The sequence below is a fragment of the Anguilla anguilla genome, chromosome 3 (genome assembly GCF_013347855.1).
Source record: "Anguilla anguilla isolate fAngAng1 chromosome 3, fAngAng1.pri, whole genome shotgun sequence".
NCBI classification, from domain to species: Eukaryota; Metazoa; Chordata; class Actinopteri; order Anguilliformes; family Anguillidae; genus Anguilla; species Anguilla anguilla.
The window spans coordinates 30,353,162-30,368,537 of NC_049203.1; the positions used below are offsets into that span (position 1 = coordinate 30,353,162).

The following is a 15,376-nucleotide window of genomic DNA, read 5'->3' on the forward strand; positions in this document are numbered from 1 at the left end:
TTGCGTGAATACGCTAAGTGAACACCTGACATAGAGCTACAACCGTTTCCACGGTCAAATCGAGTCATGTTGAAATTTTATAAATCACTACTTTGACGTGATTTTCTACGTACACGCCACACAGTTGATCTAAAATACGTTTTATAAATGAAGCCCCAGATGTAGCAACCTAGTATGAAAGTTCACTGAAGTCCTCTATTCTACTGGCCGCTTGTGGAAAATAATGCTCAGGCCAGTTTAGAGGGAGCGTTACGTGCATATTGCACCCGACAATAAGCAGCTTATTTTTGTGAATTATAGGCAAATGATATTCGAATATATTCGAACTCTAATTACAAAAGCTAATATTCGAACTCAATTTCATGGCACTTTTGACAGCTTCAGTGGTTTTACGCATAGAGATGTCTCTTTTGAGACTGAGTGGTCATATATTGTCTTGGACAATTAGTTTGTGAAATATACGTGCATTTGTGATGTTCACGGCATTGTCGCTCTTTTTAGTACAGTCTGGCTTGATTGACAATTAATTTATTCAATAGGTGAGAGTATAAGCTTTCTAACGATGTATAGCATGTCTAATTTTGCTTTTCGAATAGCGTTTTATAGGTCAGCGTAATCGAACGTTTCGTTATCGCATTCATTTACGTAAAAAAAAGTAAAAGCAAAAGACGCTGCACCTAACAAAACATTGTCAATGATTTTTCGTAATTTCTTGGAAAATACTATTATTATTGAGGACTTCTGAGCATAGCTAAGCCATATGTTTGCTGATAGACCTAGCTGACATCGTTTTCTGGTGTAAGACAGAAGCGGATAGAACTACAGTACTGTGCAAAAGTCTTAGGCACCCTAGATTTTTAAATATAATATATAGTATATATTTGGTCTTAGATGTTTATTTTTTGTTTTCTGCATTAGTGTGTCAGTAGAAAAGATTTCCAAACATGAATTTTACAAAAAATGAAATTTTACAGATACATTTTTGTATTTTGTTAAATAATGTTATATTTTAAGTAGAGCCCAACCAATGTATCGGTTTGGCCGATATATCGGCCATTATTTGACTTTTTTGACAACATCGGGGTCAGCAGTTATGCAGCCGATGTGTCCCGATTTTTAAATAAGTATAATAAACAAAAAAAACATTGATTATTTATCTGTACTTGTCTGTTCGAATGTTGTAATTGCTATTTACTAGAATTATCCAGTAGAGGGAGCTCTAATACAAGTGTGAACTGCAGCAGCTGACGCGCTCCTTCTGTAATAAGACGTTTGTCACTCGTGCCTCATCCAGTATTCTCCACTGCAAGACTTGTCTGCACAGATTCGATTGCCGCAATAAAGGTATATATATTTAGTGAAAGTTTTTAATTAAATGCGTTTATACAACCACTATGTTTATCAATCCTCATTATCAAGCGAGCGAGCTAGCTAACATATTTGGTTCACTTTAGCAAGCTAGCTGGCTAGCAAGCCTTTCTGAAGTGGCAGTGAGCACATAAGCAGCGTAGGATCTACATTTACAGAGGACATCACTGTATTCTCAAATAAATAACCAGCCAAAATAAAATGGTGATTGAATGCATCACACATTTGTTTTTTTATTTGAGATAATGATATTAGCTACTATATGATGCTGTGTCAATAGCCAACGTGTTATTGCGAGCGAGTGTGTCATCTAGTCACACGTCAGAGCGCATTGTAGTTATTTTCACCACCGAATTCTTATGGACAGAGAAGCTCGCTAGATAAAGTCTTACTCTTTGAGATCATGTAGTAGGAATAAAATAAGAAAATATAATTAATTTACTGAGAATAGATACTAAGAAATAATAATAAATTAATAACAACAACAACAATAATAATAATATTCATAAAAATACATGTTTGAAACTGGAAAACTGATTTTTTTAAATTATTTTTTTATAGATGGCTGGAAAAGAAAGGAGTAAAAGCAAGGTGTGGAGTTATTTTGATTTCACACACCTAAAGATGGTGTTAATATATATATATTTAATTTAATATCATCTTTTACATTTTTTTATCTAAAAAGTTCTTTGTGTGTTTATTTTTATTTCTATTTGTTTGCTTATAAGTTAAATGTTCTTAAATATAGAAACTTTAATAAAATATAAGTTTTTCAAATTGATTTGAAAATGTTGCACTTCTTGACAAAATATCTGTCAAAACATCGGTAATCGGTGAGCTAGGACTCTCCAAAATCGGGATCGGCATCGGACCCAAAAATCTGGCATCGGTCAGGCTCTAATTTTAAGTAATAGACTACTTTTCAGATAAAAACTTGATCAAGGGTCTCTGGGATTACCTGGAGAGCCAGAAGCAAGCGAAACAGCCAACATCTGCAGAAGAACAGTGGCAAGTTCTCCAAAATGCTTGGAACAACCTACCAGCCTATTTTCTTATAAAACTGCAGGAAAGTGTACCAAATAGAATTGATGTAGTTTGAAAGGCGAAGGGTGGCCACACCAAACATTGATTTTATTTAGTTTCTAACTACTTACTGCTCTTTATATTATATTATATAACCTTTCATTTCATTATTTTTGAAAGCATCTTAGCTGTACAGCATTTTTTTTTACAGGTGCCTAAGACTTTTGCACAGTACTGTATATCATTGATTTCCTGTCTCGGTCTCTATCTACTGAAAACAATAAGATTTCATCATTGCTATGTAAGTATTACTACTCAAAATATTTTGGTTATATATACGTTATTTTTGAAATTGAGTGTCTTTAAATAGGTTAGTGGTATTTTATAATGAGGATATTTCACACTGTAATGTAAGCATTAGTTGGTAGTCCAGTAGTTTTTGTGATGCATGCAACAGTGATGACGACAGTGTTTGAACATTGCCAAAACGTGGTGGACGGTTGAAAATTGTTTTCATGTCCTCCCATCGCCGTACAAGAAAACATACGAGAGTACAGAGTATAGAAATACATACAAGAGTTAATTATTACACATTTAGGTACTGTACAGCATTGTGTGACAATATTTTTGCATTTTTTAAAAATCTGATAGCAATGTTTCATCTTAAACCATCATAAGGGGCTCCTTTATATGCTTTACAGTGGACAAAAAGCATTATATTCATTATTGGAGAGATTTTGGATATGTTTCTGGACCCCTAGCTATTTTACACCACTGTAATGATGGAAAGCTTGTAATTCCCACTCGAAATGATGCAACAGTGAGTTTCTTGAGTAAAAACAGTTGATATGTAGTGAAATACGTGAATATGTTGCGATTTACAGCAATGCGTAATTTGAACATTTTGGGTAGATTTGGAGACGCCGGGTACACAGCTTAGTTTTTGCTTCATAGATCTTTAGTAGTTCTACATATCCAGATCTTTAGTAGTTCTACATATCCACCCTTAGATTTTATGAACTTGTGGCAGGGTTTCCCCCAGAAAAGTTGTTAGGCCCGGTGGCAAGTATCTTTTGACGGAGGCCGGCGGCCTGGCGTGGGCCGGCAGCCAAGTGTCTTTTTTGATGGGGGCCGGCGCGGGCCAGCGACAGACTGATGGCAGCATTAAGGTAGGGCCCTATATTTTCTGTGATAACAGAATCACGGATGGAATCGCGGAATTGAGAATTTAAAAAAGCTATAACACAGATTCCATAGGGCCCTACATTAAGTCAGTGCTAAAAGCTGACTGGAGATTTGAAAATATAACTACGTAATGTGAATGCTGTTATATACAAGTCATTTATTCAACACACATTTAAAAAAATCTACAACTATTTACAGCATAGCATAGTCTTACAAAGAATCTGTTACAAATAATCTGACAACAATGTACAGACTTGGAATGCTGTGTTTTCAACAACAACAAAATAAATTAAATTAAATTAAAATAAATAATATCAAAGTTTTTGCACTCTACAAAAAACTTGAAAAAAGTCCTGATTGGCTACTGATTCTTACAGCCTTGGAATGCTGGGCACATTTAAATAGGGATGGGAATCGCAAACCTGTTCCAAGTTGTCCTATTCATTGGAATCGTATGGCTCCGAGCTTATCGATTCCGCTTGTCGAAGCCAGCATGTTTTACGACAGCTGCACATTGCAAAACAATGACGTAGCGCCTTGGAGAGGCACGCACGCAGGCAGCCTCTCTCAGGTGTTTGTTTTGGAGGCAGCTGTCACAACAAATTTGATCCGGGCTGCCTTGATACATTCTGTTGCGATAAAGATTCTAAGACAACTCAGCAATTTCTCTGGATTAACGGGTTATTTTCTAGCCTGAAATGCGATCGTATTACTGCATGGCTACACATGTCATGTAACGTGCAGGTAGTTGGCTATCTCCCTGGATATGAAGTAGACTAAATGTTTTTACCAATAAATAATAATAATAAATGTGATTTTATCCATGGAAATAGCTGTACAAAAAGGCAAAACAAATGTTGTGTTTGCGATTGCCGTCGTAGATGTCAGAAGGAAATGTCACTGACAAAAAAAAAAAGTTTGCTGTCTTTGCAGTGGTTTGGGCTGGAAACGATCTGTAAGAGCGGGATATGCACAACACTGCCTACTTATTGGCTACTGAATCTTACAACAATGTACAGCCTTGGAATCTGTGTTACTGACTGTTTGGCTAGCTAGCTAAGTTAGCTAAATGACCACGTTGTCGTACACATCAATGTCACCAAGCTAACGTTATTAATAAACAAGTGAAGTCGTTATTTAGATGGCGATTAATAAATCATGTAATGTTACAATGTATCGAACGTTACATTCATGCTACTAGTTAAACGTTACCTACACACTGCTTAAGTTAATGTAAAAAGAATGTACTTACCAACGAGATGAAGTGATAACACAGTTTGTAACGAGGTTAGTTAGCCTACTAAAGAAATGGTGCCTTGCTAGGTACCGTTAGCTTGGGATAGTTGGAAGCATAAGTGTTGAACGTCACTCTATGCACAATGAGGGTAAAGAACAGACCTGCTGTTTTCCTATAGTGCGTTCATGTTTTAACCAACAGATGTCGCTGGTGAGCTTTCCAACCAAGCCGCCCCACTGTACCTGTAGTTTAAAAAACATCTTAAAAATACATTTTTTTTAAAATCCCTGATGCTTAGGCCCGGCGGGGGGTCAATTTAGGCCCGGCGGGCTGCCGGGCTTGCAATACACTGGCGGAAACCCTGTTGTGGTCAAGAAGTTTTTGATCCAGGACAGGTATGCTTTAACCTGCTGTATATATTCAATCTCTCAGTATTTCATTGCGAACTAAAAAAAGTGCAAATTTATTTTAGATTTTTCACCTAGACAATTGCATTTGTGGCACTTTATTTATGCCAAAATTATGAATATAAAGTAATCTAAGCTAGTATTGTAAATGGTACAAATGTCTTGCTTCATTTAAGCCATTTTCCAAGTCTCTGTGGTGTACACATCTGGAGTTATAAAGCTTTAAATAGGATACCCCCTAAATGGGCAAGGAATGGCCAGATTTGTTATGTGCGCTAAGGGGTTAAGATGTTGTACAGTTTCCTCAAGAGTTTTGTAGTCAATGGCATTAACTGGGTCATGTTTATCAAGTTACTTTTGTATGAATGTAATGGTGATACATTTTTGTTTGGCATGGAACTATTGATAGATTGTCTAATGTTTTGAATTTTATCCCTAAAGAAGGAGGTACACACATTGCATTTATCGGCATATAGGAGTTCAGGAGCTATTTGTGCCGAGGGGTTGGTCAGCCTATCAACACTGGCAAAGAGTGTGTGCATTATTAAAGTTTTTGTTAATGATGTCAGAGAAAAATGATTGTCTAGCACTTTTCAATTCTAGATTGTAGGAATCAAGTCTGTCTTTATAGATGTCATAGTGAATGTGGAGCTTAGTTTTTCACCATTTACGTTCAGCTTTCCGGCACTCTTTTTTCTGGATCTTTACAGATGCAGCATTTCTCAACAGTGCTTTTTGCTTACCAGAAGTTGATTTCACCCTAACAGGAGCAATGACATCAATAACGTTTACAATTTTAGAATTGAAATTATCTAAGAGATCATTAACAGAGGCTGAGTCAGAGGTTAGAGACAGGGAAATAGTTTCCATAAACAGTGCAGTGGTATTCTCATTGATATATCATTTTTTAACTGTTTTTGATCAGAGCAACAACAATAGCCGTAACAAATGATGACTTAAAACCCCTTGTGATAAATAAATCTAAGGTGTGCACTTGGTTTGGGTGGGCCCAGAAACATGTTGAGACAGTCCAAAGGTGTCAAGTAAGTTATTTAGTTCTTTGGCATTGTTATCGTTGGGGTTGTCAACATGGATGTTAAAATCTCCTGATATAGATAGACAGTCATATTCCATGGAGATTATGGACAGTAGTTCAGCAAACCCATCGAAGAAACTACTAGAATATTTTGGCGGTCTGTATACAATCAGGAGTAAAACACGAGGGGAACATTTCAGTATAGCAGCAAGATATTCAAACGATGAAAAGTCTCCAAATGATACCTGACTACATTGAAATACATCTGAAAAAATAACAGCTACTCCTCCCCCTTTCTTATCAACTCTGGGGGCATCAATGAAGTTAAAATTTGGGGGTGCTGATTCAGCAAGAACAACCGCTCTGTTATTCAAATCAAGCCAAGTTTCAGTAAGGAACACAAAATCTAATTTATGACTAATAATCAGGTCACTGATTAGGAAAGATTTATTTGAGAGTGATCTTACATTAAGTAGTGCCGCTTTAATGGTTTAACCTCTTAAGGAACAAGCCAAATTTTGCCAATCCTTGCCCATTTAGGGGGTACCCTATTTAAAGCTTTATAACTGCAGACGTGAACACCACAGAGACTTGAAAAATGGCTTAAATGAAGCAAGACATTTGTACAATTTACAAAACTAACACAGATTAGTTTATATTCATAATTTTGGAAGAAATAAAGTGCCACAAATGCAATTGTTTTGACAAAAAATCCAAAATAAATTTGCACTTTTTAAGTTCGCAATGAAATACTGCGAGATTGAATATATGCAGGAGGTTAAACTATACATGTGCTAGGTCAAAAACTTCTTGACCACAAGTTCATAAAATCTAAGGGTGGATATGTAGAACTACTATAGATGTATGAAGCAAAAACTAAGCAGTGTACCCAGCATCTCCAAATCTATCCAAAATGTCTAAATTATGCATTGCTGTAAATCATAACATATCCATGTATTTCACTACAAATCAACTGTTTTGACTCAAGAAAATCACTGTTGCATAATTTTCAAATGGGAATTACAAGCTTTCAGTCAGTACAGTGGTCTAAAATAGCTAGGTGTCCAGAAACATATCCAAAATCTCTCCAAAATTGAATAAAATGTTTTTTGTCCATTATAAAGCATATAAATGAGCCCCTTATGAGGGTTTAAGATGAAACATTGCTATCAGATTAAAAAAATAATGCAAAAACATTGTCACACAATGCTGTACAGTACCTAAATGTGTAATAATTAACTCGTGTGTATTTCTATACTCTGTACTCTCGTATGTTTTATTGTATGGGGATGAGACAACATGAAAACAATTTTCACCCGTCCACCACGTTTTGGCAATGTTCCAGCTCTGACGTCATCACTGTTGCATGCTTCACAAAAACTATTACACTTCCGTCTAACGCTTACATTACAGTGTGAAATATTTACATTATATAACACCACTAACCTATTTAAAAATACTCGATTTCAAAAAGAACGTATATAACCGAAATATTTTGAACGATAATACTTACATAGCAATGGTGAAATCTCCTCTATGTTCAGTAGATAGAGACAGAGAGACAGTATCAATTATATTGTTCTATTCGCTTCTGTTTTGCTCCAGAAAACGATGTCAGCTAGGTCTATCAGCAAACATATGGCTTAGCTATGTTCAGAAGTCCTCAATAATAATAGTATTTTCCAAGAAATTACGAAATATCCTTGAACATGTTTCGTTAGGTGCATCGTATTTGTCTGCTAACAGTGTGAGATTGCGTAAGTGAATGCTATGCTAAGAATATTTTCTGTTACGCTGACCTATAAAACGCTATTCCGAAAGCAGAATTAGACATGTTATACATCGTTAGAAAGCTTATACTCTCGCCTACCGAATAAATGAATTGTAAATCTAGTCAGACTGTACTAAAAAGGGCGACGACGCCGTAAACAACAGGTGTGGTGTTACGCACAGCTATTTTGGAAGATACCCAGGCGTCACAGATGCGCCTATATTTCCCAAACGGATTGTCCAAGACAATATATGACCACGCAGTCTCAAAAGGGACATCTCTACACGTAAAACCAACAGTAAGGTTTTATATTTATTCAATATTTAGTCCCAGATATTGACTGTAGAATGACATGGTATCATTTTTAAAAACTTTTTCTCGTTTATTTCGTTATTCAGTGAGCAGCGTTTTCACTGCTGTATAGGCATATCTTAGGGCTATTGTCGGGTTTATCTTGTTGCTATGACGGAATACGATTTTTTAGTGGTGAAAGAATATTTTTATGAATGCCAAGATAGACAATATTGTCCATTATGTCAAGGGTGGGGGGTGTTTTTTAGATGAGACTGCAGGGAGGGGGTGTGTGTTAAATGAACGACGGGAGCGACAATGGTGGGGCTGCGAAACTCCGTTTTCGGCATAGTTGTCATGTATCGTCTACTAATGAAACGGAAACAACGCGTTTCTGTTTTCATCTCACACTTTGGTTGCAGTAGCACCGAATGTTTGAGTTTAGTAATTTAGGCACGCGGGCGTGCCCACCACTAGGGGCAATGCGCTAAGAGGTTAAGTAACAGAGTGTAGGGACACTATGGGCTGTTGAGGAACAGCTATTAGGTTTGATGTACTTACAGTATGTTCTGAGTGCTGATTGCTTGGTCTAGTAGTAATCAAAACCGTAATAACAGCGTTTACACTTAGTTTGATAGCCAGCGCTAGACAGTGCTGGCTAAACAATAATAGTATTTTCCCAGAAATTACGAAATATCCTTGAACACGTTTCGTTAGGTGCAGCGTATTTGTATGCTAACAGAGTGAATGCGTAAGTGAATGCGATGCTAAGAATATTTTCTGTTACGCTGACCTATAAAACGCTATTCCAAAAGCAGAATTAGACATGTTATACATCGTTAGAAAGCTTATACTCTCGCCTACTGAATAAATGAATTGTCAATCAAGCCAGACTGTACTAAAAAGGGTGACGACGCCGTAAACAACAGGTGTGGTATTACGCACAGCTATTTTGTAAGATACCCAGGCGTCACAGATACGCGTATATTTCCCAAACGGATTGTTCAAGACAATATATGACCACGTGGTCTCAAAAGGGACATCTCTACACGTAAAACCAACAGTAAGCTTTTATATTTCTTCAATATTTAGTCCCAGATATTGACTGTAGAATGACATGGTATCATAACTTTTTCTCGTTTATTTCGTTATTCAGTGAGCAGCGTTTTCACTGCTGTATAGGCATATCTTAGGGCTATTGTCGGGTTTATCTTGTTGCTATGACGGAATACGATTTTTTAGTGGTGAAAGAATATTTTTATGAATGCCAAGATAGACAATATTGTCCATTATGTCAAGGGTGGGGGGTGTTTTTTAGATGAGACTGCAGGGAGGGGGTGCGTGTTAAATGAATGACCAGAGCGACAATGGTGGGGCTGCGAAACTCCGTTTTCGGCATAGTTGTCGTGTGTCATCTACTAATGAAACTAAAACAACGCGTTTCTGTTTTTATCTCACACGTTGGTTGCAGTAGCACCGAATGTTTGATAAGTCGTTGCCGAATTCGACTTATTGTCCCTGATAATAGAGTCACCGATGATGAGCGTTTGGAGGAGGTGAGGATTGCGACCTAGTTTCCCGCGGTGGAGATGGACCCCGGGAGCTAGCCGTAGCCCTAACCTTGTGATCGGCAGGTCGAGCTAGTGGCTCAGAGCAACGGACCATGGGCAGTGGCCAGCGCTGGGCTAGGGGCCGGTGCCTTTTGACAGCTCGGAGTGCCGGGCTGTGGACGATGGGGAACGCCTGGCTACAGACAATTGGGGCAAAGTTGGGTCTGGCCAGCCAAAGAGGGGAACTTCTGCAAGTCCCAGATGTTAAATCTGTTCTCCAGTAGGATGTGTTTTAGTGGAGAGGGGAGAGAGAGGCGCTTGCCCCTGCGCTTTCCCCTAGAGGTAATGGACCAGGGTACCGCTTGGCTAGGAGTTGAGCTAGCCGAAACTTTAGGTCTAGTGTTTAGGTCTATTTTATTACCAAAAAATATAATAAATAAATAAAACATCAACTATAATCGAAAATAGGCATAAAATGTTAAACGTCCATATTAAACGTCCGTATTATCTTATAATGTTATACATATTTATATTATTTTTCTTGAGAGGCGAAGAGCATACACAACAGCGACTGATGTCTCCGACTGATCTCCAGTGGATGGCTTCACAATTTAGCTAGGGACTAGTACAAAGATCAATCAATCAATCAAATTTAATTTGTATAGCATATTTTACAGCAGTTGTCACAATATGCTTTACAGACAACCCTGGCCTAAACCCCCACAGGAGCAAGCCTAAGGCAACAGTGGCAAGGAAAAGCTCCCTGTGGCAGATGGGAAGAAACCTTGGAAGGAACTAGGCTCAAGGGGGAGACCCATCCTCCTCTGGTCGGCTCAGGGTGCTGACTGGTGACCGACATGTCAGTCAGTTTTATAGGGTTTATAATGTGGCTCAGAAGATGGGTGGGGCCGGGTGGCGGTGATGGGGAACTGCAGGTGGCGACAGATGTGAGCAGGGTGGAGGCAATGACGAAAGAGGGGCTGGACCACAGAGGTGGGGGAGACCAGTCGACTCTCGAAGCATGATTCACATCGAACCTGACACAGACCGGATTGATGGTTCATGATATGAAGATTTCTTCTTTGCGAAATTTTTAAATATCGGAAAATGTAGGCCACCGCATTTTATTGGCCAAATAATCTTTTTTCTTTTTGAACAGGCTTCTAATAGTCTTGGTTGCGTGACTGTAGGTCAAACGGTTTACTATTTAATTAAATATTTGAATGTGCTCTATAGCACCACCACTAGGTTAATAGCTACCATGTTCTAATAAATCGCAAGTACACACATCCCTAACATGTCTACCGAGTTTCAAAAGTTTTCACCATACCATTTGGGAGATATAAGTGTTTTTTCAGGAGAAAAATAAATAATAAATTATTAATAAAAAAAAAAACCTGCGCAAAAACAATAGAGTTCCAACAACTTTGCTGCTTGGACCCCTAATAATAATAAAAACCAGCACAAAAATAATAAGGTTCCAGCAGCTTCACTGCTTGGACCTTTAAGTACTACTTAAGGTTATTGCTGCTAATGGGGTTTCTACAAGTTACTGAATCACGGGGTGAATTTTTTGTTGGTTGAATCTTCTGTTAAAAACGAATGTCGTGTGTTATTTGTCACATGACATTAGATGAATCTACTCTTGGTGAAGACTAATATGTAATTCAATCAAATTGAACGGGTGTAATTTCTTTTTCACATCACTATATATACTGTGCATGTGTGAGTATGTGTTCTGTTTGAGCACGTTGGCATCATTATGTTCTTGAAATGAACTGTAATGTGCTGTAATTCAACACCATTCCAAGAATTAACATGGCTGCCATGGTTCTTTGCAAAGACTTATTAGACAAGGTTTGAGATGTCGATGACATTCTTAATGGGATCTGTTTTAAAATGATTTTGACTGATTTTGCCATGGCAGTATTCTAAAATATTTATCATTGTAAAATACATTTGTTATGTATTCCTACCACAATAACCATACAAATAAGAATAATAATAACAATATAATGCAATTAATGGTACAGGGGGAATTTTTTCTTGGTAAAAATAATGACTATTGGGACTGTCATTTCAACAGGTTCCTCATTTTGAATGGAATTCAATGGAGCTCTCCACCAAGGATGCCTGGAAGGATTACTTGAGAAAGAAGATTTTTACAGAGCTGTCCTAATGTGTATATCAACTCAACAAAAATCGAATTCAGTAACAATTATGAAAGTGAATCCTGGCATCCCTGTGGTGAATCATTATCATTTTTGTGTATTCTTTGCAATGGATGACAGAGGTGACTTAGTTTCTAAAATATTGATTCTGACAATATCTGTAGTTTTTTCTCTGCAAATAAAATATTTGTCATAAAATACTCTTTCTTGTTATTTTCAACCACAAGGATAACAAACATGTATTGTTAAATATTCCAGAAGTCACGTGGCTATTCTGTTGAGAACACAATGCAGTTTACAAATGTTTGTCTATTTTTAAAAAATGCATTATGATCCAGTTTCTCAGAGATTGATTAAGCCTAGTCCTAAAGTATTTTAGTTAAACACAAGTTTAAGTTTGTTAAAATAAAGCATGAGAAATAACATTTTCTGAAGCACCGGGATGTAAAAACTGTGCATAATAGCTGTGCATAATATAATAAAAATGTCAGACTCTTGTAATAATCTGCCTACAATGTAATAAGTGTTGAGCGCATAATGTAGGCTAATAACTTTAGCGTGTTATACACTGTTATTACATTATAGGCTCTATTTTCCGGCCATGGCGTGTTGAGAGCCGTCAAAATGGTGTTCCCTTTGGTAATTTCATGACTTGCACTGCGCCGTAGTGGGAGGGGTGACCTTCTGGGGATATGTCAGTCTATGTTGCAGTGCAATGCAATTTGTGTCATTTTCCGCCTGCCAGCTCAGACCACATTTATGGCGTAAACCTATTCAAAAGGCTATCAATGGTTTTCATGGATCATATGCGGTCTAATTTGACATTCATATAAATCCCAGAAGCAGAAAAAAATACTTTGCATTTATTGCTCATTGTCTCTTTTTTGATTATTTTAATTCCTGTATTTATTTCTATTTTTAATTGTGTATGGCTATTCTTCAGCCTGCATTGTGGTCCTTGGGGTACTGTGTCATTCTTTTTCTTACACCCATCTGTAATGAGAAGAATGAACTTGAACAATCTTTTCATTTTGATTGACTGTAGTTAAAATGATAGCTACAGCACTGGCACAAATTATGGATAGATTTCCTTCATAAACAGTTTGATGATTAATGCAGTATTTTGTAGTAATTGCTTTTTTGGATAATAAATGTAAAATATAATGAACATAATTTGAACATAAAATGAAAATGTAGAAATAATTAGCCTTTCAGTTAAACAAGTAATGATCATTATGAATTATTGTATGTATTAGTTCATACCAACATAATTGAGCTGTTTGTAAAATTTCTACCAGTAAGATTTGTTAATCAGCTTGAACATGTATTGCTTTGTCCAGTATTTTTCTACATAAAATGCTAATATTCACATAAAGAGAAAAAAATTAACATTTTTTGGCTTGTATACTTTATTTCAAATTACTGATCACAGAATGTCATTAACGCATGTGGTCAAGAAGAAATTTTGAACTGGGGAGAACCAGCAAAATTGTGACAATTTTCACTTTTTACTCAATTACTTTCAAGTAGTTCACTCAATAGCTGTGAAATTGCACTACAAAGAGTGTGCACTTGTCAGCTACAAGAAGTCACATTAACTTAGATGTGATCACAAATGGTTTGTATACAATTTAAACAAATGTTTAACGTCCGATGTTACAATCGTAACGTGCAGGACAGTTGAAATACAGGTGCAGCATAGTAACAATGAAAAATAACAAAATAAATCGTTCATATTTGCAATATATACTGGACAAAACACTGTTGGTTGAAAAGATCATACTGTGCATGGGTTTTTAAACCAGCAACCAATTTTTTTCATTTATTGCCAAAAACGGTATGTATGTGGGATTAGGTGATTTTTGGTTTTGCTATGTTATATATACTGTACTCTTATTTTGTCTATGTAGTCATGTCAGTAGGGAAGAGTGAATAAACCTTTTTCAACAAATCTTGATTTTCTGCAGGCTTTAACTTATTTGTTGGCCAGTTACTTACTAATCATGTGTGAGGTGGAAACCTGATTTTACCTGTTCTATACCCTTTTATATGTTTGTTCTATTTAAATTCTATATGTAGATAAACTTGCCGTTTTGTCGCTTGGCAATGTCTATGTGTGAGTAGTCCTAATACAAGTCACACCTGTGCCGATTTGGAATCGGGAGATAAATGATTGAAATATGTGTATTTAAAACATAATGAAACCACAACTCATCCAATCCTGCTCTGTTCAGTAAAGACGTGTGGCAGGGCTCAGTCTGCGAGAGGAATTCAGGGTAATTGGAGGACCACGCTTACTGGTTAAGTAGGCACACACCTGGATGATGTTACAAATAAGTCCAGGATATAAAAGTGTGCTTCTTTCACAGTAGGCGTCTGAGACCGGGGATCCCCCACAATGGCGAGAGAGAGCATGTACAGGCAGAAAAGAGGCTGAAAAGCGTCCGTATGATTTCATTTATTTTGTCTTTGTTATTTTAGTTTATTGTTTTTGCCCAGATCCCGTGAGACTGACAGGTGAAGGTTTTTCCGTTTGTGTTTGTGGCTAATTACGCACTCTCGTTATTCCAAATAAAACACCAGAGTTATCTATGCTAAATGTAATGTAATATCTGGAATTTCTGCATCTCCCTGTGTCCAGCTCTTCTGTCCCTGCCAGGGTGGTCAAGGCTTGTGACATATTTGGTGCCAAAACCCAGGACAGAGGAGTCTCAAAGACTGGAAAGCTCTCCGCTAGTGCAGATGGCGAAGCAGCTAGCACAGATGCAGGAGTTGCAACACCAAGCTTTCCGCAGCCTGCAGGAACATCAGTAAGAAGCAATGCAAGCTATGTCTGCATCGCACACTGCGGATCGAGCTGTCCTGACGGAGTCGCTGAAAGTGCGAACAGCCAGTCTCACCCCGACCCCCCTCCTGGCAAACCTAAAACTAGAGAAGATGGGACAGGAGGACGGCCTGGATGCATTTATCAATCTTTTTGAGAGGACGGCCATGGTGTGTAACTGGCCGGTGGAGGAATGGGCGTTGTGCCTTCTCACTTTGCTCTCGGGGGAAGAGCAAATGGCTGCCCGCAACATTCCGGCTGGTGCACTGGCTGATTATGCAACCCTCCGGTGGGACTGAAGCCGGAGGGCCACCGGAAAAGCTGCACAAACTTTTGCTTGCTGAAGTGGTCAGCCCTTCATTACATTACATTATAGGCATTTAGCAGACGCTCTTATCCAGAGCGACGTACAACAAGTGCATAGGTTCATGATGTAGAGGTGCAAAAGAAACACTAGAGTGAAGTAAGGATCGTAGTGCCAGAAGTGACCACATCGATCAGGACTCCAACCCT

The 15,376-nt window shown here is 37.7% G+C and overlaps 1 protein-coding gene across 3 annotated transcripts in view; it reads left to right on the forward strand.

The window, feature by feature from the left end:
• The window catches only part of fastkd1 (FAST kinase domains 1), a 118,159-nt gene extending 104,168 nt beyond the window's left edge, over positions 1–13,991 (forward strand). For all 3 annotated transcript variants that reach the window (XM_035410006.1, XM_035410007.1, XM_035410008.1), the window contains one exon: positions 11,955–13,991. In XM_035410006.1, coding sequence (XP_035265897.1) covers positions 11,955–12,047 — 93 coding nt within the window. In that variant the 3' untranslated portion in view covers positions 12,048–13,991. The remainder of the gene's footprint in view (positions 1–11,954) is intronic.
• The last annotated feature ends 1,385 nt before the right edge of the window (positions 13,992–15,376 follow it).